We start from the raw sequence: 24,668 nt of genomic DNA on the forward strand, positions 1-24,668 counted from the left end.
TTAGGTCTTCAAATTCGTCAACAACGCAATGGCATCTTCTTATCACAGGAGAAATACCTCAAGGATGTTCTGAGGAATTTTGACATGCATGAATGCAAAGGTGCCAAGACTCCCATGCCTACCAACGGCCACCTCTGCACTGACGAAAATGGTAAAGATTTCGATCAGCGGGTATATCGCTCGATGATTGGCTTTTTATTGTATCTATGTACAACTAGGCCAAATATAATGCTTAGTGTTTGCATGTGTGCTCGTTTTCAAGCAAAACCGAAGGAATCACACCATAAGGCTGTGAAGCATATTCTTCGATCCTTATCTCACACGCCAACACTAGGATTATGGTACCCCAAGGGCTCAAATCTTCATCTTGTGGGATATTCTAATTCTGACTATGCTGGTGACCGTGTGGACCGCAAGTCAACTTCTGGCACTTGTCATTTCCTCGGAAGATCATTAGTCTGCTGGTCCTCAAAGAAGCAGAACTGTGTTTCTCTCTCCACTTCCAAAGCTGAGTACATTGCCACTGGATCCTGCTATGCTCAATTGATATGGATGAAGAAAACCCTCAAGGACTACGGCATCAACATGAAGAATATGCCTCTCTACTGCGACAATGAGAGTGCAATCAATATCGCATACCAACTAAGTACAACACTTGAAGACTAAGCACATCCAGATTCGTCATCATTTTCTTCGGGACCATGTCCTCAAGGGCAATATCATCATCGACCATGTGAAGACTGATGATCAGCTAGCAGATATTTTTACTAGGCCCTTGGATGAGAAAAGGTTTTGCAAGTTAAGGTGTGAGCTAAATATCTTAGAGTCTTCAAATGTTTTGCGAAAACTTACACACATCCTAACACTTATGCAAAGCTGATGACTTAGATGTGCAACACACGAAGAATCAATTTTCTTCAATCAATGAAGAATATCACTCTTAGTGTGAGGAAATTAATGAAGAATTTAATTCTCAGGGCCCTACGACAATTGTATGCGGCGCCTGAAATCATCATTCTTATACGGTGGGTCACGCCACCACCCAACTTTGAAGTTCTTCAAGTTGTTTTTCTTCAAATTGAAATTCATCAACCTGACGCTTTGTCACAAAATCCTCAAGATTTTCAAAATCTTCAAAATCTTCAAAATGTTGATGATTTTCATTTGCCTATATATATATATATATATATATATATATATATATATATAGACTGAGATTTCAAAGTCCTCAACAACATTCACTTATAGCTCTATCCTCAATTTGATATTTCATCTAAGTGAATGTGATCGAACCCAACTCCCCTCTATGCTATACTCAACCCACTCTATTCAATTCTTCATATGCGTTCTACTTGAAACTTGTTCAAAATCCTCACTTTGTCCTTGTCAGCTCAGGATTTGGCAACGAAATCCTCAAATCTTCAAAAATGAATTTTATATTGTTACACAGTAACTGAACCCCACTTCCCACGATCAGATATGCACGATCTCCACCGCTTCGATCATGGACTCCACGTGTCGTGCCGAGACAAACATGCAAGGGCAGTTCGGTCCGAAAGATTTGCTCGAACAATTTTCCACCTGAGCTATAAATAGGTCCTTACCCCCCTCAGTTAAAACCCTTCGTACTCTCGTCATCTCTTCGCTCAAGCTCAAACCTAGCGCCACCGCTAGCAATCTCGTCGCCGGTGAGGAACAGCTTCACTGCCTCGCCTTCGCCGTCGTTGAACTCACGCCGGAAGCAGAATATCTTCCTCCGCCACCGCCGTAGTTGTCTTTTGCCGCCAAGTTAGGGCGCAACAGACTTGGACCGAAGAGCTTCTCATTTTTACTGCCTCTGTTCTTCATGTTCGTCGCTCAGGGTAATTAAAATCTTATTTTACTGCCCCTGTTGATCTACTATTTCACTTTAAATTCGCAAAATGTATTTTTCCTCAGTGTCCGTCAGCCTCACACACTCATTCCTCAAACACTTGATGAATTTCACTAAGCCACTAACATTCTTCATCAGATTCCTCAATTGTGTAAATTCTCGAATCTGCACAACTCTGGAACCCAAGATCAGAATGCTTAGTCAAATTCCTCAACCCACTGGTCAAATTCCTCTACTTCTAATTCTTTTCAATTTCTTCAAATCTGAGAATGCATATGACCTCTCAAAATTCCTCGCACTCATATTCTGTTCACACGTACAAAATGTCAGCTCATGAATCACTAGGTTCTCATCAACTTAACTCATTTGCAGCGTTCTTTGAAGAAACTTTACCAGTGTCGTCAGAATCTTCAAGAGTGAAAATTCCTCAGCAAAAGCATCAGTTGAAGAAAATGGAAGAGGACAGAAAGCAAAAAGGAGGAAAGAAACTTGAACAGAACACTGCAGTTGATATTCCTAAAGACATATACGCTGACTACTGCACACCTGAAGAGGAAATATATGGCAAAGAACCCATGCCAAAGCGTAAGATAAGGCTTCAGAAAATAGAACACAGGTGGACTAAAGAGTGGAAGGAATATCGCTATGTAACTCCAAAATATGCAAAGAAATTCGCTCTCAAGCCACCATGCAAGAGGCCTCCTCTTGTAAATCAACAGGTTGCACATCCCTCAAGTGTTGAAACAATTGAGGATTACCCTGAGGAGAAGGACAAACACTTGTCCAAGCTACAGAGGAAAGCAGAAGCTGCAGTGAAGAAATTCATTGAGGAATCTGCTGTTGCTGCCATTGCAGCCACCTCTTCTGCTGCTGAAGCTTCTGGTACATCTATTCCTCAAATGAAGATTGTGCCAAAGAAACCAAAGGCCTGAGTGCCTAAAGAGAAATTGCCTCAGAAGGCTGCACCAGTGCCAAAACCTTCAACAACACCACATTCTTCACAGCCAGAACAAAAGCAGATAGTAAAGCATCAGCGTGCTCATTCCAGCTCCTCAGTATCATCTGCCACGAGATCTACTACAAAGTATTCACCAACTCTTTTGAAGTTAGATGACTGCTGGAAGAGGCATCAGGCCCAGTCCAAACAAAGTCATCAACATCCCTTCTGCATCAGAAGGAAGTGAAGAATTCGATGATGAAATTCTTCAAGCAATCATCGGAAACAAGCAGGAACGAGTTGCACAAGCCTCGGACATCTCTATTCCTCTTGCCATGGACCCCAAGGTTCTGCTGGATTTCATCAATGTCTAGTATGAATATCCAAACACTCCAATTGATGACTTGAAGCTTCCCCTAGTGTCAGTTACATGGTTGCCACATTCATCAATGAGGCAAAATGGAAAGAAACAGCAAGCCAAGCAAGCAAAGGCTGGTAAGCTGAAGAAGGAGAAAATCCTCAAGCAGAATCTACTCAATCTGACGCCTGAAGCTCTTGTTTCAACCTAGGCTGAACTGAAAACCTTGTCAGATAAGTACACGAGACTATCTGATCATCAAAGTCTCAAGGTGAATTTTATCAAGTTTGCAACAGATGCAGTTGATGAATACAACAAGAAAGCTTCTCCTCCTGTGCAGCAAAAGCTACTTGAGTCTAGCTACACAGTTCAGCTGCCTGAAGAAGATGAAGCTAATGAACCTGCTGCTGAGGAAATTACTGAAGAGACTCCAGCTAAGGAATCTGCTCTAGCTGAGGAAAATGCTCGAGCTGAAGGAAATGCTTCAGTTGAGAAAACTACGAGGACTGAGACTGCACCAGCTCTTGAAGAAAGAATTCCTTCACCTCAACCCTCAAAGGTGAAGAAGATGGTTCCGTCTGCATCAGACGTGAAGAAGACCAAAGTTGTTGAGAAAGAAGCAAAGAAAAGAAAAGCTTCAATGACCACAGAATCCTCAGAGGCCAAGCGCCCAAAGGTCACTCACACAAAATCTTCAACTGCCAAGTGGATGCTACACCTCTTAATGTAGCTCCATCCTACTCACTGGTTCCCTTTGGAATTGATTGTGTCATTCCTGAAGAAGATGAGGAAATGAAAGATGTTGAACCTAAAGAAATCATGGATGAGGAAATACAAATTGATGACATTCCTCAATCCTCCATTCCTCAAAATACATATTATGATATTGATTGCACCACTCTAGTCTTTCGTAATGACTTTTGGGAAGAGACTCATTGCTCACCAAGGTCAACCCAAATCGCTCCTACTCCTGCTGCAACAGAAATCCTCAGATGATCTGATGGGAAGAGCGTTTGTGATGAATCTGCTCAAGGATCAACTGCATCAGCTGATGATTTTGCCTCCTCTACCAAGAAAATTCCTCAAGCTAAGGAAAATCCTCAACCTGAAGAAAAAGGTCAGAATGAAGAAAATGCTCCTGCACCTAACACCAAAACTGCTATTGTTGTGGTCAACACAGAAACAACAATGATAGTAGCTCCTCTTCAAGAACAGCAGCATAATCTTCAGCCGCAACAAAATCGGACTTTTTCAAGGAGGCCAAAGTTTCAAAAGGAAGCCTTTTATGAAGAACGGATGTACTTCACAGGTGCAAATCCATATGATAAGTTTTGCATCAGGCATCGCAAATTATGGACGAGGACTCAGCTCAACTACTATGCCTCTGTGCTCTGTGGGAGGACAAAATATTTCAGCATAAGCATATTCCTCACGTTGACATGGAAGAGATTCCTTGCTTCACTCCAGTCCTCAATGTTCTTCATGAAGCCGGACTGCTGCCTCTCAGCACTGACATAGGTGACTGGAACAGTCACATAATTCTTCAGTTCTACGCCACTTTGCATATCTCTGGAGACCCAAAGGATGTCAACACTTGGGTGTTGGACTGGATGACTCAGCACACGCATTACAAAGTGCCGGCCACTGAATTGCTTCATGCGCTTCCTGTATCAATTCCCTCAGAAATGCAGTGTTGATGTATGATGAACGTGAGCTGCCCAAGAGACTAATGGAAGTCCTCATGAAGCCTTTGGCCAAGAACCAACCTCCAAGGACTCGCTTTCTGGTTCAAGACTTGAAGTATGAACCACGAACGGTCTACAGAATTCTGGCCAATGTCATCGCTCCTATCAAAGGCCATGATGATGAAGAAGATGTCATAGGCATCATGAAGAATATCCACTTCAATATCATCCATGGCATACCAATAAACCTTCATGACTTCTTCCTGAAGACTTTGGCTGTTAATGCTCTGTCGCCCTTCGACATGAAGATTTATGCTCCTTGGATCATGAGATTCATCAGAAGCAGGTCACGCATCAACTACCATGCTGATTTTCCTAATCAAATTGGATATCTGCCGCATGTCCCAGTCATCAAGAAGACATTTGAGCTAGTTGAAGGAAAAGGAAAATATGTCATTGATGAAGGAAATCGGCCCCTTGATGGCCAGTTTCGCGAAGCAGAGTCGTATTCTTCATATGATGACACTTCTACCCAAGATCCACCAAGCCCAACTGCCCCAAGAGTGATGACCAACAGAGAGCTTCCCCTCAGTCTTCATCGGAAGGTTGATCGCACTCACAAATGGGTAAAACGTCAATTCAGTGCCATTGTGAAAACCCTCAACGAGGCACAGAATGCAGTGAGGAAAAATCACTATTATCTTCATGAGGTGTTTGATCGTACCTCGGACACCTTGGCTCATGTGAAGACTCAAGAGGAACTTGAGGAATTGGAGTTTACTCAGGACTTCGACTGGTCGTGGCCTCCCAAGAATAAATTCAAGCCAATTGCAGTGCCTAACCTTGAGGACAGTTCTTTTTCTTCATTCCGCACTGCAGAATCTGATGAAGAACCGGAAGACACTGCAACTGGTCCAAGGAAGAAGCATGTCACTAAGAATCCTCACGCCTCTTCATCAGCCAAGAAGTGAAAGTCTTCATGGGGCGTTAGTCCTTAGTTTTGTCCCTTTTTGTCACTTGATGACAAAGGGGGAGAAATCTGAGTTAGTCTTCACGCGGGATGGGGCTTATGAACTTTATTAGGTTACAAACTCTTGGTTCTTCTGAAGCGTTTTATGTAATGAGTTGTAACTTAAGCCTGATGGTACTCTGACGCTTTTGAACATTTTTCTTCGCATGTTTATTCCTCAAAATATTAATGCACGCATGCTGAAATTCATCAGATACCATTTCTCATCATGCATTCTCAAATTCTTAATTTTATATGTCAAATGTATGCATGATTTACAAGATACAGGGGGAGATCTCCATGATATAAATCATCAATGTGCATTTGCTGCTAAAAGCAAATTCCTCAAAATATGCACATCTTCACGGGGAGTTTCTGAGTATCTTGATTTCAAATTCCTCAAACTCAGTATTTAAACTTCATAATTTTATCCCCGTTGAAAACTTAACCTAATTGTTATCAACCACCAAAAAGGGGGAGATTGTAAGTGCATCTAGTGCCCTTAGTGATTTTGGTGGTTTGAAGACTTATAGGTTAAGTAACTAACGTGTTTATAAGTGTACGCAGGCTCTATAAGTTGCTCAAGAGTTTGAGTTATACAATGAATATCGACCCCTAAAAATGTATATCTTCGGCTGAAGAAATTGGTCTTATGCTAAAGATTTTGATCGCGAAGAAGTTGCGATGAAATTGATATTCTTCATGAAGATATTGAAGATGAGGAATTCGGTGTGTCCTGAAGAAAATCAGTCCAAAGACTTTGAAGCGTGAAGATTTATTCTTTCTGTTTCATTTTCTTCACTCTTGAGGCATAGGAACACCGTACTGTTAAAGGGGGTCGAGGTAATACTACGGAATGAACTTCCTCATGATGCTCAACCCAAGCCTAATTCTACAAAAGCCTCAAGTGAGGAATATGAGAGACATGAGGACTCTCACAGTTGAGGGTCCCGACCGTTCCCGCGATTCGCGCCACCTCACCGATCTTATCCACACTAACAGTCATAATATTTAAGGGCATTTATGTCAAATCATGTCGGGATGCTCCCAGGCTATAAATATCCGCACCCACAACCATTAGCTGGTTGGTTGCTCCGCGAGAAACTAACACTAGTCATTTAGAGCAACCCAAATTCCTCATAGTCTTAGAGAGTAAATCATCAGTGAGGAAATACCCCAAACACCAAACCACAAACCTAAACCAAATGATTGAGCATCACTGAAGAAATTGTTCTTGTGTGGAACCGAAGCCTTTTACCTTTGAGGACTGTGCATCCTGCAGATGGTTAGGCGTCATGGTCTAGAGCAATCCAGCAGTCAATTGTGGATCGCTGGGTGACCGAGTTTGTGAGGGTTTGGAAGTCTGCCCTGAAGACTTACCACAAGTGTTGGGCGAGGACTGTGTGTCCTTAGCTCAAGGAGAATACGGTAGGGACTGTGTGTCCCGGGACTGTGTGTCCTTTGGTTTCAATACCAAGCCGCTCCAAACCAGACGTACGACTGTCACAGCAGTTGGAACTGGGTCATCAACAATTGTCTCCAGTGTGATATGGGTTCTATTTCTTCAACTCTTTCAATTCCTCAATATTGTATGTTGAAGACTTTCCTTGTCACTGTTTGAAGAATTTGCTGAAGACTTTCTCTGAATTTCCTTAACCTCAAATTCTTCATACCCGTCAATCTTCACCTGCTTATTCTGTGCTTGCGTACTGTGCAAACTGTTTTTCATAATCTTCATCAAGAAAACTGTTGTTGTAATCTTTGCACCTCTGATCCTACGTTGTTTCTGCTGCACGTTATTAATCAGTGAGGAATTTCCTCAAAAGGAATTTCCTCAGCGATGAAATTCTAAAAATTGCCTATTCATCCCCCCTCTAGTCGATATAACGCACTTTCACATCTTCATCTTGAAGTAGGCATAACATGGTCGGGCCATGAAACGTGCCTAAGCAAGATGACCCAGGATAACATGATATGCACTCTGGAAGTCCACCACCTCAAACGTCAACTTCTCTTTTCGAAAATTACGGTCAGAGCCGAAAACGACATCCAGTCTGATCTAGCCGAGTGATTTGGCCTTCTTCCCTGGGATTACTCCACGAAAGGACATGGAACTCTCGCTGAGTCGGGACATCAGAATGCCCATCCCCTTGAGAGTTTCTGCATATGGGATATTGAGCCTACTCCCTCCATCCATCAAAACTCTTCGGAGCCGAACACCTTCAACCAGTGGGTCGACTACTAGAGCCTGGCTACCGGAGTCGGAACAACGTCTGGATGGTCCGACTGATCAAATGTGATGGGGATTTGCAACCACTTCAGGTATGCTGGGGTGGTAGGAACTGCCATATTGACATCCCTGTTGATGATCTTCAATCGACTTTTGCTTTCTACGTCAGCAAAAATCATCAGAGTTGAATTGACCTTGGGGAAGTCGTCTTTTTCTTCATTATCTTGTTCTTGAGGTTCTTTTCCACTTGACTGACCTTTGAACTCTTGGACCAACAATCGGCACTGTCGAGTGGTATGCTTTGGCAATATCAGGTTGCATTCATCATCTTTCTTCGTGTGAAAAACACACGGCTGGTCCAAAACATCCGACTGCATCTTGGATTTGTTTGGAGGGAATGGTGCCTTGGCCTTTCCCTTAAACTTTCCTGCCACCAGAGCGGTCGCTTATGCTGGGGTTACATCTTCAACCTTCTGCTTCTCTTTCCGATTGGAATTAGCATCAGCGTTGTCGACTGCTTTACCCTTGCCGGTACGGAGGCGGTATTCTTCTTCCGCGTTTGCATAACGGGTGGCTATCTCCATCATTTTACTCATTGCCATGTCGCCTGAGAGACCAAACTTGAGATACAGCTCTCGATACCTGACACCTGCCTTGAAGGCATAGGCTGCATGGTGCTCGGTAACATTCTACACTGTACGGTCAAGGGTGGTCCAGCGCTGAATGTAATCGCGCAAGGACTCAATCGGCTTCTGTATGTAGTGTTGTAACTCAGAAAGACCAGCAGGATGCTTGCACGTGCCCTCGAAGGTCTTGATGAACACTCGGGCCAGATCTGCCCAACAATATATACTTGAAGGAGCCAATTGATTCAACCATGCACAGGCCGAGCCATCTAGCATCAGGGGCAAGTGCTTCATTGCAACATTGTCATTGTCGCCGCCAATCTCTACTGCAACTCGATAATCATCTAACCAAGTCTCGGGCTTGGACTCGCCTATGAACTTACTAACTCGAGTCGTCAACCTGAAGTTAGGAGGGATATCAGCACACCGGATTGCTCTACTGAAACACTCGGGACCAGAAACTGCGGTTCCACTTCCACTCGGTTGATCTCTGTAGAGACCATCCCAGTAGGCTCTACCTCTGTCGATCCTTCTCTGTGCAAGTACATCTCTTGCATCAAATCTGGGGTTCCGCTCATCACCGAACGGGTGCCGATCATCATAGTGCCGAGGCACATACGAGCCGCTCCGCAGAGGAGAATGCACTCGACGATGGTCATCACAGTGACGACGAGGGGGAAACTGGTTCCGTCCCTGGTCTCTACTGAAACACTCGGGACCAGAAACTGCGGTTCCACTTCCACTCGGTTGATCTCTGTAGAGACCATCCCAGTAGGCTCTACCTCTGTCGATCCTTCTCTGTGCAAGTACATCTCTTGCATCAAATCTGGGGTTCCGCTCATCACCGAACGGGTGCCGATCATCATAGTGCCGAGGCACATACGAGCCGCTCCGCAGAGGAGAATGCACTCGACGATGGTCATCACAGTGACGACGAGGGGGAAACTGGTTCCGTCTCTGGTCTCTGTGCTGATACTCTCGGTAACCTCCATCCCTGTGACGCTGGGGTGAACCTGGACTGTATACTCACCGGACTGTACGTTCCCTCGGTGAATTGTCGTGCAATCTATTGATCGACTGTGATACATCCGAATTCTACTGTTGTGCTGCTTGAAGCAAAGCGCGAATCTGTTCTAAGCCTCTGCCTGCCTCTGAATCTGAAGGCTGGATTAAATCTGCTATTCTGGTTGCGGCTGCGACATTAAGTACCGGAGTACGATATACCTCAGTATTGGCGCGATGGTCGCCTGAGAAGAGTTGTCGCTGACTCCGACTAGAAGTTTGATGACGACGACGACCATGTCCAGATGATGGCTCACCGGCCTCGTGCTCGCCGCGACCGAACCCGGGTGGGCTCTCCGCGATCCCGCCATAAACACCTATGCTGCTGGGTTGCAGCTCTCGCACTCGGAAGGAACGTCCGACTGGACTGACGCCGAGTGGATCGGGTCCTAAAGACGTACATCAGGCTCGATGGCTGTAACCTAAGGGGTCAACGGAGACAACACCTGACGAGCCACCGCATGCTTCACCCACCGCTGGAGTCGAGAGCGACCGAATCTCTTGTGGTGACGAACAACAGAGTGAAGAGCCGATAGCGGAGTCGACGGCTGCAGAAGGAGAACGCCAAAGGAGTTTGCATGGAAGTGTGTCCCTCCACAGACTGGGAGCGCCTCGACGTCGAGTGGCGCTTCTCGGAGCCATGCTAAGTCATCGGCGACGAAGATGAGGGCGCTGAAATGGATCTCACCACCCACGAACGAACCACTGCCGGAAGACATGATGAAGAGTGAAAAAATGCAAACTTGCCGGAAGTCGCTTAAACGCCTGCCCCATGGTCGGCGCCAACTTTCATGGGGATAAACTGGATAATAGAGGTGTAGGGTACGAATGGAGAGGGCAGAGTCCTAGCTACGACAAGATTGTACGCAAGATGTATGAGTTCAGGCCCCTCTCTTGGAGGTAACAACCCTACGTCTCAGGTGCTCGAGAGCTCTTGAAGTGTGCTTTTGTGTAATATAGGGGGTGCGAACCCTTGTACCAGAGGGGAGGGGTGGCTTATATAGAGTGCGCCACCTCTCATCAATATCTCAGCATCTAAGGGCTCGATCAATATGAGTTAAAGATATACGTTACTGATAACGTAAGTGGGTAATAAATGATACTAAAGATCATTGTTGGAGCATGTGTCCATTGGCCCTCATGGGTGACTTCAGAACTTCAATACCGACTGGAATCCTTCCGAGTTTATATGGGTTGTCGAGTGGATGCAAATATGATCCAAGTGCCTTCGTACCGAATGACTATTAAGCATCATCTTCATCCAGTCGGTATCTTTTGTCTGACCCTTGGCCTAATAATGAGGTGTCCTTGGGTAGGACATTTAGGTCAGGACTATGACCCTACCCTAGGTACATATCCCCATCAGAGGTGGCACCCTAGGGTGGGCCTTGAGGCCCAAGGCAGCCCCTCCACGCCTAGGGTTTGGCCCCCTCCACCCCTTGTGCGCCTTGGGCTGATGGTGGTGCCGCACTAGCACACCTAGGAGCTGGTTCCCATACACCTTTTGGCCCATGTAGCACTTCGGGGCTGGTGGCCCTTCCTGGTGGACCGTCGGAACCCTTCCGATAGTCCCGGTACATTACCGGTGACGCCCCAAACACTTGTAGCGATCAAATCCTCACTTCCTATATATGAATCTTTACCTCCGGACCATTTGAGAGCTCCTCGTGATGTCTGGGATCTAATACGGGACTCTGAACAACCTTCGGTAACCACGTACACTATTCCCACATAACCCTAGCGTCATCGAACCTTAAGTGTGTAGACCCTACGGGTTCGGGAACTATGCAGACATGACCGAGACATCTCTCCGGCCAATAACCAACAGGGGGGGTCTGGATATCCCCACATGTTCCACAATGATCTTATCAGATGAACCACGATGTCGGGGATTCGATCAATCCCGTATGCAATTCCCTTTGTCCACCGGTATGATACTTGTCCGAGATTCGATCGTCGGCATCCCCATACCTTGTTCAATCTCGTTACCCGCAAGTCTCTTTACTCGTTTCGTAACACATCATCCCGTGGCTAACTCCTTAGTCACATTGAGCTCATTATGATTATGGATTTTCGAGTGGGCCGAGAGATACCTCTCAGTCACACGAAGTGACAAATCCCAGTCTCAATTCGTACAACCCAAGAGACACTTTCGGACATACCTGTAGTGCACCTTTATAATCACTCAGTTATGTTGTGACGTTTGATACATCCAAACCACTCCTACGGTATCCGGAAGTTGCACAATCTCATGTTCTAAGGAAACGATACTTGACATTGGAAAAGCTTTAGCACACGAACAATACGATCTAGTGATATGCTTAGGATTGGGTCTTGTCCATCACATCATTCCCCAATGATGTGATCCCGTTATCAATGACATCCAATGTCCATGATCAGGAAATCATGATCATCTATTGATCAATGAGCTAGCCAACTAGAGGCTCACTAGGGACACATTGTGATCTATATATTCACGCATGTATTACGGTTTCCGGTTAATACAATTATGGCATGAATAATAGACAATTATCATAAACTAGAAAATATAATAATAACCACTTTATTATTGCCTCGAGGGCATATTTCCAACACCATCGACGCCACCCTGCATCGTGCCGACAGTCGCCGCGCATGGGCGAGCGACGTCGCCTCGCTCCCAGACCACCCCCGCACGAAGGGAATCCGGCAGGCTGCGCCAGCCCAGCCGCCCATCTTCAACAGCCATGACGTGGCCGCCACCAGTGCCACCTACGATGGCAGCGGCCGGTGAATGTTGACGCGACAGCTGTACGGAGAGAGGGGCGCCGCTAGATCGGATCTGGTCTGGTCCGGCCACGCGCGGGGATGCATCAGAGCGCCGTCGTCACGGACCCGGCTGAGAGGGGACGAGCTCCATCCCCGAAGACGAAGAAGGTCGCGCAGGAGGAACGGGGACGATGGTGGAGGGGCATCCGGCCAGATCCAGGAGTGGCGGGGAGGGGGGCTCCCGCGTGAGGGAAAGGAACCACCCCGTCGCCGCCATCCCTTGGCGCGGCGCGGCTTCGCCTACCGGCCCTCCGACAGCGGCACAACGGGGAGCGGTGGTGGCGGAGGTGACCTAGGTGGCGGCGCTGGTTTCCCCCGTGCCGCGAGACGCGGGCGACGCGGGGGCCGAGCGGTTCGTGTTGTGTCATCCAATCAAATTATTCAAAATATTCAAAATAAAGAGAAAGGAAATCAAAAGGAGAAAATACCAACATGTTCTTGTTGGAGCACTCTAGCCACATGAAGCCAAGCGGCAGTATCGATCTGAATCAATTGTCACCAGTTAATGGCAAAAGTCAGTGGGGGAGAAGTATTAGTAATTAAGCAACTTGTACCAGTGGACCTGCCATTCATTAGTAACCTGCGTGGGTGGTTAGCGTACATGGCCAACTCAACCTAACTTTAATCCTATCTGAGCTCCCCGCTTCGCCAGCCCATCCGATCAGGATCATGCGTCACATCAGCATTGTTCACGCAGGGAAATGAGCATGCAACATCATTATCTTATTTGCTAACTGCTCTGCTCCGTCCACCATTATCTGACTAATCTCTTAGTATTTGTTTGCTATATAATTGGTCACCTCCGTCCACCATGAGAGACAAATCAATCCCGATTGGCCGCTCGCAATTTGGAATCACTCTCCCTGCGCATCTCTGTTTTCAGCGCCATAAAATAGCGCATTTTTTGTTGTCTCTCTCCCATCTTATGTGCTTTCTAAGTAAAGTTGGTGATCGATCCATTAAGATTTGAGACTGCTAACCACATGTATATAGGTCTTGGCAATCAAATGAAGGCTTGGTAATTCTAGTTCTGGATAAATGAACTGTTGCCTGACTTGACAGAAAAAAAGAGATATTGAAAAAGGGGATCATACTTTGCGAAAGAGAAAAAAACACTTGAAAAAAAATAAGAGAGAGCAAAAGCACTTCCGTAGTAAAAAGCAAAAAGAGAAAGGAAGATGGCATTCATTAGCACGAGAAAACGACCTTGTCAATACCAATACATAGAGAAAATCAGATCACCGGGGTAAGCCAATGTTTAACACGTGGTAAAGGAAGGATTAGAGTCATACAGGTGAACAAAAATGTTTCCCATTACAAAATATATATTCCAGCGACCTCTTTGAATTGTAGGATTCTATAAACACATAGAACTTGAGTGGCATGATATCTAGAATATTACTAAATCTCTAAAAAAATATTTAGAAATGAAGGAAGTAAGTGATTAATAGTATCTGATTGTGTAGGGGAAAAGGGATAATAACAAGAGAACGGGGTGGAAAAGAAGTTTTGCTATGAAACTAGTGCAAACTACTCCCTCCGTTCCTAAATATAAGTCTTTTAAGCAATTTCACTAGATGTCTATATACAAAGAAAAATGATTGAATGTACATTCTAAAGTATGTCTATATACATTCGTATGTAATTCACTAGTGAAATCTCTACAAAGACTTATATTTCGGAACGGAGGGAGTAGAGCGTAGTGCATGGCGATAGGCCTACACCACATGGATTAATAAGCTATTTGGTCTTTTTGGTAATTTTTGATAAGTCGTCTGAATACTTCATTCGTTGCAAAGTAATTCATGCAAAAGAAGGTACATCTAGTTGGTACTGGTAAATGCATAGGTGATCTACAATTGGTGTAATAGTGGCTATTGGATGTAGAATTGCTAGCTCTTGTTCTCTTCTTAGACATGAGATGTTGATCCTTCAATTGGTTTTGTGTATGTGATGTAGTGGTAGAAAGATGAAGCTAATTCTTCTGCTCTTGTTATTTGAGGTTTGCTGCCTATTAAACTTGCGAATGGGCAGCCCGGTCCGACGACCAATCCTGGCCGGGCTCGGGCCTCAAATTTCGGGAAGTTGTGTACTTGGGACAAGCTCGGGCCTTGGAAATCAAGGAGTTTACACAGAGGCCTGATCTGGTCCGGTTCAAAATTGATCTTTTCAGTCCCTTCGGCTCGTGCTCGGGCTCGGGCCTACATATTCGTTTTTTCAATTGGGCTAGGTCGGGCCGAGTTCGGGCCTAGACTTTGCAGGTGAGGTTTTTACAGGCCAACCCAAAACCTGACCGAGCTCGACGAATGCCTAGGTTTATTCCCTGTGTTACAATGTTGAGGTTGTTGCGAGATGCACCTCATGACTCTCGACGGATTTGTAAAATATCCTGAATTTGGAGTCAAACTTTTTTGATGATCCTTGTTCGCCTTACTTCTTTCATTAAAGTTTTTTTCTCTATTTATAATTCTTCTTCCATGTTCTTGCTCCATGCTTGTGGAGCTGAGCACCTCTTATGCATTGTCTTCACAGCATTGTAGTTGTGGTCGTCGATGACTATGTTGTAAAGAGTGCAGAGATGGTGCGGAGTAGCTTGGACGGCTTTATATTTTGTTGCCTCTTTTGTTGGTGCTGGTAGCCTGCAAAACACGTACAAATGTGGTTGAGTTTCTCCTCGGGGTAATGGAAATTCAAGATCAAGATCATCTTCTTCTATAATGGCTAGGGAGTCTCAACGGATGGAGGATAAAACGGGGAACGCTGGACTTTTTTAGATAGGATAGATTATAAATATTTAACTCTCATTTCACTGTGATGCAACAGTAAGCAACAAACTTCTCCAAATAATCAGATGTTTCCCACAAACAGCTAGCTCCACCAGTTTCCATACAAAACGAAGATGCCACACCACTTAGGAACAATTGAAATTGAGAGCATGTGGTCAAATCTAGCAAAGAATTTCCAAAGATATGTCCCTCATGCCAAAAGAAAGCTGCAAAAATTGCATTGTCTAGGAGCAGATATTGAGTATCTAGCCACCATTGCTTAATTCTCAAGGACCCATGATCTAGGTACCACATCACACCAAAATTGCACAGATCGGACTCCTCAATTACACCTGGATTCGAGGGGAACATGGATAATGTACGATCTGAATCAAACTGACATCATGAACATAGCTCACTCAAAGTAACTCCTACTAGTGGTGGACATGACAAACGCAGTTCAAACCTCATACGCTCCTCAATTACCAGTGATAGCTTTGCATCATCTTTGTGATCCTTCACATCATCATTAGGAGCAGCTTTAGGCTTGTCAAACAACCCAGGCGGTAGCTCCAATATCTCTTGTGTATCCTTGTGTGTGGACGGCAGTGAAGATTTAGAGGTGTCGGAGTTGGAGTTGGGCCACACCGGCGACCCGGTGAATGCCGATGTGGTGGGAATGTTGATGTTAACGATGAAAACACTGTGACATGCGCCACATACCTCCACGAAAGCGAGCTCGGGTGAGATTTCGGTGGGGGTTACCGTATGTGTGAGCTTCGCATTGGTGTCGTCGGGGTCGGATCCCAAAACCTTGGCAACGTGGGTGGTTGTGTCGAGGGCGGGCTGGAAGGCAACTGTGGGTACAAGGAAGATGGCAACAGTGGCGTCACAGACCTCATTGATGATGTTGGTGGTGGTGACTTGGTGCGAGCATTTCGTCCAACACACGACGTGCGACATGGGGATGGAGGCACGGAGCGCATCGTGGATGACCTTGAGGACCTCCTCGTCCTTGATGGTGGAGGATAAGACATCTAGGACGGGTGTCGACGAGGCATGCATCGTCGTTGAGGCTGACAGATCGACAAGCGAGGTGACCATGGAAGGGTCACCCACCCGTGCAACACCGAGCACCACACTCATCTCTTCTGCTTTAGCACACAATCTCTCAAGATAGCACAACATCTCCTCATTGGCAGACATGGCATTCCACTCTAGTGGTTTGATAGTGGGCATGGCGTTGTTGTCGGTGGAGTTGGAAAAAAAATTGAAGGAAATTTAAAGGGGAAAGTGTGGTGACTGGCTCTGATACGTCTTGACACCTGATTTTGGCACGGTGCAAAATACAATTAAGATAGCCTCGAATGAAAAGGTGTTCAAAATGAAAAGGTTTTACAATGCCAAATAGAATTTTTTTGATTTCTAGGCCATCGTTGTCCAATTTCATCTTAAGGGCCGAAAGTGTATTCCAAATGCTAGAATTTAACTTCCCTAGTGATGTTCGACCAATTACACCTCCAAGACGACCTCAGATGAGTAATGTCTCTACATGGGTTGCCTTCATCTCGTCGAAGTGATCGATCTTGATATATACCATCCCAACCCGAGTTCGTATGCAGAAGTTCCAGTCAATAAGGTCTGGCCCGAACCAAGATCAAAATATTACGCTTGACATGAGACACATGTTGATAAGTGTCTGGTACAACACGTGAGCTATTATGCCCTCAAGATGAACTTGAATGGGAAAAAAGCTTCATCTCGTCGAGTCGATCGATTTTGATATATATGTCATCTCAATCCGAGTTCGTATGTGACCTGGAGGGACAAAACCAGATCAGGCTGAAGTTTTAGTCGGGAATCCGAGTGAAAAGTTTGACGGTCGAGTGAAGATTGCCGGCCAAGTGAGAAGATGTAGGGCGGATGAAAAGCTTGTTGTCCAGGTGAAATCATATTATTAGGATGAAGAAATATGATCGTACGATCCGAGTGAAGGATCCTAATATCCGATTGAAAAGGTTTGAATCCGAGTGACATTGGCCAATATCCAATTGGAAGCTGAAAGATAGGTCCAAAATGTTGTCTAGATATCTTGATATGGAAAAGGGTTCAAGAAGAGAGTTGTGCGTATCATCAAGGCGGTTAACTTATCTTTTGGAGTCATCGTCATCGGAGATGGTATGCAGCCTGCAGAAACGATATAAATTTCAGGCAGTACAGTCAGTCGTGTGGCCGAATCCGACTGGGAGTTGAATATGACCTCGCAGAGTATTGAAGATGGCCTTATTTGAAAAAGTGATCAACAAAATAATTGTTTGAATCGTCGATCTGGTAAATTTTGATATATAAATCGTCTCAATCGGAGGGTGTAAAAGATTCTATGGGCCGCGCAAGGACCAAGACAAGAATTTGGGCCAAATTTGGGGTTGAAACCGAGTTAGACTAGAACTAGGAGTCTAGTACGTGATTTGATGTAATTTTCTTCTATGAAAAGCCTAGATGGATCCTTTGCTTGTACAGGAAGTCCAACTTCCTCGTATATATATTGAAGGTGATCGCTGATTGAAACAACACACAATCGAAACATCAATATACTACATTTTCATCTACGTTTATCTCTCCATCGTTTTGATCTCTCGTTCTTCGTTGTTCCTCGAGTTTGAGATCTGCGAATCCCAAGGCTAGGGGCGAGTGAATCGACCAAGGACAGCCCATATCCGCCGCACTCGTTGACAGGGTCTCTCCCGGGCGTGTGGGGCTTCGGGTTTTCAAAAGCATCCGTCGACTGTCTTGCCTATCGCGGTGTCGGTCGGGTCTTCTTCGACGTGAGTTACGGTGCATCAGCCGCAATGTCGAGGGTACACGTGATATGTTCGTGTGTCAACAATACGAGACGTAAGGTGCTAGATATATCTTCTCTCTTTTATAGTTCTGACACACTCACAATCTGATATAGGAACCGAGTTACAAATGAATTGAAGATATTACAGAGAAGAGGAGAGATAAGAGAAGAGAAAATGAAGGGGAAGAAGATAGCCACCGTCGTCGGTTCGTTGATCCATTGGATACCCTCTTCGTCGTCTTTTTTTTCTTGAGTAATCCATCCTCGTCGTCTTCCTTTAATTACTTGTAGTCGTGTTGGTTGCTGGACGAACAAGACCCATGTGTGGCCCATGTAGGAGGGGCTCCTAACATACACGGTAGGTTTGACTAAGAAATTAGCAAAACCATTATAAGGGCATCTCCAATAGTTTGTATGTAATCTTGTTGGTAAAATTGTTCATGTCATCAACCAACAAGGGATCATACAACTACGTCAATGGTTTCATCTAAATTATCCAATAAGAGAAGAGGGAATAAATGCAATTGCTCTTTATGTAACCATGTAACTTGTGCAAGAGCTGTTGGTTAATCTACATACAATTTACTTCTTTTTTTTATTTATGTATTATCACATCATCGTATATTCTAGGTGTCAAAGTTTACCAACAACTATTTTACAGCCATTGATTGAAGATGCCCTAATCCCGTACTAGAGCGTTGTTGCGGACTCGTTAATGTCCTTACTCAAGAAAAAAATGGACTGTCAACGAAGCCTCTCGTGCTATGGTGTGGAACCCTGCTCGTTTCTCATGAAAGACTCCCGCCATCAACACTCGCCGGAGTAGAGAGGAGATCGGATCACCATACGGAGAAAACAATAGCGATATACACGGTAGGTTTGACTAACTCATTAACAAAACCATTATAATCCCGTACCAGAGCTTTGTTGCGGACTAGTTAATAGCACCCGCGGTCAACAGTGCACGCATCCAAACCGGGAGGAGGAGGTCATGACGACCGGTGTCAGTGTGAAGCCGAAGCCGCTGGACCAAGACCGGAAACCACATGCGAGGGAAGGGAAGGGAAGGGCTCGACAAATACTAAAAGAACCGGGCAACTGGGGAGGACGTCGACATGGTGTGCTTCCTTCGTCTTGGTCAATCCACGAAAATCCAACCCCGGGCACCGCGTGGTTAACTACGCACGCTTAACCGCCATTAGACTACTCTTCCGTACACGTACAATCGACACCGCATCTCGGGGAGGCTGGCAAGCTGGCCACGCATGCAGATGCAGAGAGGCGTACTACGGAGTAGAATTAGATAGACTATTCCCCACGCACACGCCGGCACTCGGCTCGGCACGCGGTGGGCTCTAGCCGAGTCTCTGTGCGCGGGCCAGCGCACCGCACCCGCACCGGCGACCTTGTCGCACGCTGGGGTGGCCATGGTATCGCGACGTCAAAGCGCATGGCAACTTGTGACCAACCACTTTGCTGCGCTCCCCGCTCAACAATTAATAATTGACCTGCGGGGCTCTTGAGTCTGGACCCTTCCCCCTCCCCGCTATATAGCTCGAGCCAGACATGGTGTGTCTCTCATCTCGCTTATTTACTACTAGTCGTAGCTCGGAATCGGAGGCTTGCGATCGGGAGTAGTAGGGGTAGTTGATCCTGCTACATCATACATAACCTAACCTGCTGTTTACGGAGCAGCCGATGTCAATTGCCGCGGCCGTCACCGGAACCGCCACCGCGGCGGTGCATGCGCCCGTGCACCACCCGCCACACCACGCCTCCACGCAGCGCGCGGCGGGGCGGCGCGAGCAGTCGCCGCTCAACCCGGGCTCGCAGGCGCTGCGCGCCGCCGGGTCCGGGGCCTCGCCCGCCGCGGACGGAGGCGTGAGGACCCACATCGCCAACCTTGACCGCGTGCTCGGGAAGCCGCCGAGGACGCCGAGCCAGGCGGGGCCGCCCAGCAGCAAGCAGGAGCAGGAGAGCGAGCAGGAACCGCTCAACATCAGGCACGGCCTGCTCAACGCGCTCAACCTATCCTTCTTCGTGCCCATGCCCGGGATGCGGGCGCGCATGGCCGCGGACGAGCACATGTCGCCGCGCAGCCTCATGCACATGCAGCAGCTCCTCTCGGCCGACTCCCCGCGCGCCTCCCCGAGGAGCACCATCGGCCCCCGGTGGCGCAGCCTCCACGGGGAGGGCGGCTGGGCCGGACTCCTCGACCCGCTCGACTCCGACCTCCGCCGCGAGCTCCTCCGCTACGGCGACTTCGTGCAGGCGGCGTACCAGGCCTTCCACTCGCTGCCCACCGCCGCGGCGAGGCACCGTGGCCTCATGCTCCCGGACCGCTCCTACCGCCCCACGCGCAGCCTCTTCGCCACCTCCGCGCTCTCCATGCCGCCGTGGGCCAAGCGCCCCAACACCCCCGAGTGGCTCACGCAGCAGTCCAACTGGATCGGCTACGTCGCCGTGTGCGAGTCCGAGCGGGAGGTCGCCCGCATGGGCCGCCGGGACATCGCCATCGTGCTGCGCGGGACGGCCACCTGCCTCGAGTGGGCCGAGAACCTGCGCGCCTCGCTCGTGCCCCTCGACGGCGAGACCGGCGAGGGCAAGCAGGCCGGACCGGAGGACCCCAAGGTGGCGCGCGGATTCCGGAGCCTCTACAAGACGGCCGGGGAAAAGGTGAATAGCCTCTCGCAGGACGTCATGGACGAGGTGAGACGCCTCATGGAGAAGTACAAGGGCGAGGAGCTGAGCATCACGATCGTCGGGCACAGCCTCGGCGGCGCGCTGGCGCTCCTGGTGGCCGACGAGATCGCCACCACCGTACCCGACGCCCCGCCGGTCGCCGTGGTCTCCTTCGGCGGCCCCAAGGTGGGCAACGCCGCGTTCGTGGAAAAGCTGAAGCAGAGCGGCAAGGTCAACGTCCTCCGCATCGTCAACGCCGGCGACATGGTGACCAAGGTGCCCGGGGTGGCGCCGCGGCTGCCGCTGAGCAAGGAGCAGTATCAGCACGTGGGCGCGGAGCTGCGCATCGACAGCAAGAACTCGCCGTGCCTGCGCCCCGACGTGGGCCCGGCGAGCCGGCACGACCTGGAGGCGTACCTGCACCTCATCGACGGGTTCACGGCGACGGGGCACCCGTTCCGGTACGACGCGCGGCGCAGCGTGATACGGCTGCTGCAGCTGCAGAAGGGGAACGTGAAGAAGGAGTACGTGAACCGCGCCCGGGAGCTCGGCGTCGACCCCGCCGCGCCGGCGGACGTCGGCCGGAGCATGGCGTATGGCAACTGCGCCGTCGCCAGCCCCTCATGACCAAGTCGTGCAGTAAATTAGTTTTGCATTGTACTAGTAGAAACCAACCAACAAACAATTCTTTCGTTAGTCGGCAGGTGAAAGCGTCGGTTCCAGGAAAATATCTCATTTCCATCTTTTCGTTTTCGTCTTCGTTTTCGTTTCGATGCATGTACAGGAAAATCATGTATGTATGCATGACATAATTGATCAGGCGAAAGCTTGAGTGTTTTGACCACAATGTTTTGTTCGCCACTTGCACTACTCGTTCCATTTTCCCTTGGACAGAGACCGGTTTCCTCCGTGCATCTAAAACAGAGACCGATTCCATTCCCTCCAACAAAGGGTAGAATTTTTCAACCCATGTAACATTAACGTCGACTTTTTACTATCAACATCACTCATCAGCTTAATCACAATTCTGAATATCTTATGAATGGTTCTGATCCCTGTAAGATTATTATATACTACTGGTTCTAATGGTTAATAATTCATTTGTTACTGATTGCAACACTCGTAGTGGAAGTCACCAAAGCTAGAGCGGCCTTTTTCTTTTCTTCGGTGGACAACCCCAAACCTCCATTTTTAGCTTTTATTATTACCACCAGTCTAGAGTAGTTTTTCCGTACTTTTCACGTGTTAAAAAAATATATCTTTAGTGGTACAGAAATCAACCATCTTCGCAAAAAATACGTATGAAGTGTACTATCACGCAGTGACATTTTTCAGTAAATTAATACGTGCACCGGAGCATGAATGACAAAATAAGTGGCTGCTATGGTTAAACTAGAAAATGCTGACGAAGATATGATAGCACGAAATTTTGCACGTTCTGCGAACGATACACTATCCACGCATCATCTAAGAGGATGCTTCATACGTTTTTAGTCCCATGACTAAAAATAATGAAACTAAAACTTGCTAACCTCACCTATGCTTGGATCCAAATACTAAATAAATTAAAATCAAGTTGATGAGCATTTATTATCCTCCAAACCCTCTAATCCAGAACTTGCCTGAGAAGTTAAATGAAGAGAGAGAGAGGACTAATGCACATTTTAGTAGGGATACCCCTGACTAAAAGATTTTAGCCTCAACACTAGTTTTAGCCTCTATTTAGTCAGGGATGCTTGGAACTTTAGCCTCTTAAAAAGACCAGTTTTAGTCAGACTAGTTTTTGTCCCTTGGATCCAAGCACCCTGTAAGAAAAATAAAACAGGGCGCCGGCGCGCCGGCCCAAAGTTGCGGCCGGCCGCCGAGCATCCGTACCATACGAGCGTTTTTAACCGTGTGATTAAACCGCACAGACTTTTTTTTTCTAGGGTCTCCTTTCTCATCGTTTTCTGTCGAAGATCCGTGCTAAAATTTCTGTACTCAACGACTGCGTGCACTTCCTGGAGATCTCTATGCTTGCCGGTTGCCCGCGCTTGCCGGCTGCCCGCGCTCGCCGGAGATCTGCATTCGTCATGCAGCTCCCCCGCTTGTCCGTGCTTGCCGGAGATCTATGCTCATCATGGATGCAACTTCCCTACCTGCCCGCGCTCGTCGGAGATCCACACTTTCTTCGGATACAGCTCCGCCGCCCGCGCTCGTCATGAATGGATCCCGCGCTCACCACCGGCGCACACCATGGATGCAGCTGAGCCTCGTCGATATTGACTAGTCCAGCAAATACAAATGCCACATTGTAGCATTTTTTGTTCTCGGTAGTAGCAAACAGAAACAACGGTTGCAGCAAAAATGTGATCACCATCGTCGCTGGTTGTAGCTCGTCGTTGCAGTTACTAGTATTTGCATCTAAAAAATGAATGGACGTATCAAAAATTGTTGCCTGATGTAGCGAAAAATAATACAGTTGCAGCAAAAAGTCAACAAAAAGTAGTCGCTGGCTCGCCGCCGTCGTGGGTCGCAGCTCAGCCCTGATGGATGTAGCAAAACGTTATGCCGATTGTAAAAAAAAAATGCTAGTTGTAGCAAAAACACCACGTCGGCTGCGTATATGTAGGAAAAGGTGATGCTGGTTGCAGAAAAATGCGACATCGGTTGTAGCAAAATGCAATGCCGGTTGTAGCATGTAGAAAAATTGCGGCACTATTTTTGTTCTAGGAACAGCGTCGTCCCGTCCATGCCGCGCTTGCTGGCCATGGCGCCGCCCGTGCTCGTCGGTTGTAGCAAATTTCCTAACCGGTTGTAGCAAATTCCATGGCCGGTTGTAACACATAATGATTTCGGTTCCTGCAAAAAAGTCGTCCAGCCATGGCCATGGGGACGGGAGAGGTTCTCGCCATCAACAATGGAATGACGAGGTTGGGTCCTGAGCAAGCCGTGTAGTGCATCAATTCCAGCTTATCAGGGAGAGACTCATTAGAGAAGATTTCTCTGTTGGGCTCACCATGGCTGGGAGTTCCGAGGTAGAGATCGGGAGTAGAGAGACGAGCAGAGAATGAGTGGTTGTGCTACTTTGCTTGGGGATAAGACAAGGAGAAACCGGTGTGGGTGGGGCCAAGAGCAACATGGTCGCATGCACGAGGGCATAAGTGCGTTAGCGAGCGAGGAGATCTCGCACAACGTTCAGTCGGCGCGCCGGATCCAAGCGTTTACCATAAAACAATTGCCTCCAGCATGCACGCCCGCTTTTGGAGCTGCAACATGGGGATCGTGTAGGCGTCGACTGCAGGTTTCTAGTGTGCATAGTATGACACTGACGATTTTTTTCTTTTTAGGAAATCTCAAAAGTATATTCTAGTTTTCAGAAATTCCATTTTTTTGACGTAGTTGTTGTCATGTTGAATGAAGATCATCTCTTCGCTGTCGCATGACCGAAAGTCTCTTTCCATGGCCGCTGGGCGTAGAGTGTTTTCGTGGCCGACAGGCCTCAAGAGTTACTCTTCTTCACGTGTGCTGATGAAAAACTACGGTAGGGCCCACCGCCTCGTGTAATCGGGACACGAAGTTGCATGTATCTCTTTTCGTTGCTCGCGCGCACGAATAGATCTTCTTATTGCTGTTTTGAATAAAAAGACTTATTTTCGTGTTTGCCCTTCGTTCTTAGGACATCTTGTCCTTTATCTTATTGCCACAGATGCCTCGCCCTTTCCTTTCCCGTCATCTCCACTCATTTTCTTTGTCTTCCCACCATCTCTCTTCCTTCTTGCTCATATTTTCCTAACTTTTCTCTTGCCTCG

General features: G+C 47.2%; 1 protein-coding gene across 1 annotated transcript; it reads left to right on the forward strand.

Moving 5' to 3' along the window:
* The first annotated feature begins 19,666 nt into the window (after nt 1–19,666).
* On the forward strand, nt 19,667–21,721 carry LOC123404307 (phospholipase A1-Ibeta2, chloroplastic-like). The gene has a single exon (XM_045098234.1). The coding sequence runs from the start codon at nt 19,894–19,896 to the stop codon at nt 21,502–21,504; it is 1,611 nt and encodes a 536-aa protein (XP_044954169.1). The 5' UTR covers nt 19,667–19,893; the 3' UTR covers nt 21,505–21,721.
* The last annotated feature ends 2,947 nt before the right edge of the window (nt 21,722–24,668 follow it).

This window comes from Hordeum vulgare, chromosome 6H, assembly GCF_904849725.1.
Source record: "Hordeum vulgare subsp. vulgare chromosome 6H, MorexV3_pseudomolecules_assembly, whole genome shotgun sequence".
NCBI classification, from domain to species: Eukaryota; Viridiplantae; Streptophyta; class Magnoliopsida; order Poales; family Poaceae; genus Hordeum; species Hordeum vulgare.

What these genes read in the sequence shown, in the direction of transcription:
- LOC123404307 (XM_045098234.1), top strand. Translation starts at nt 19,894, where the DNA reads ATGTCAATTGCCGCGGCCGTCACCGGAACCGCCACCGCGGCGGTGCAT.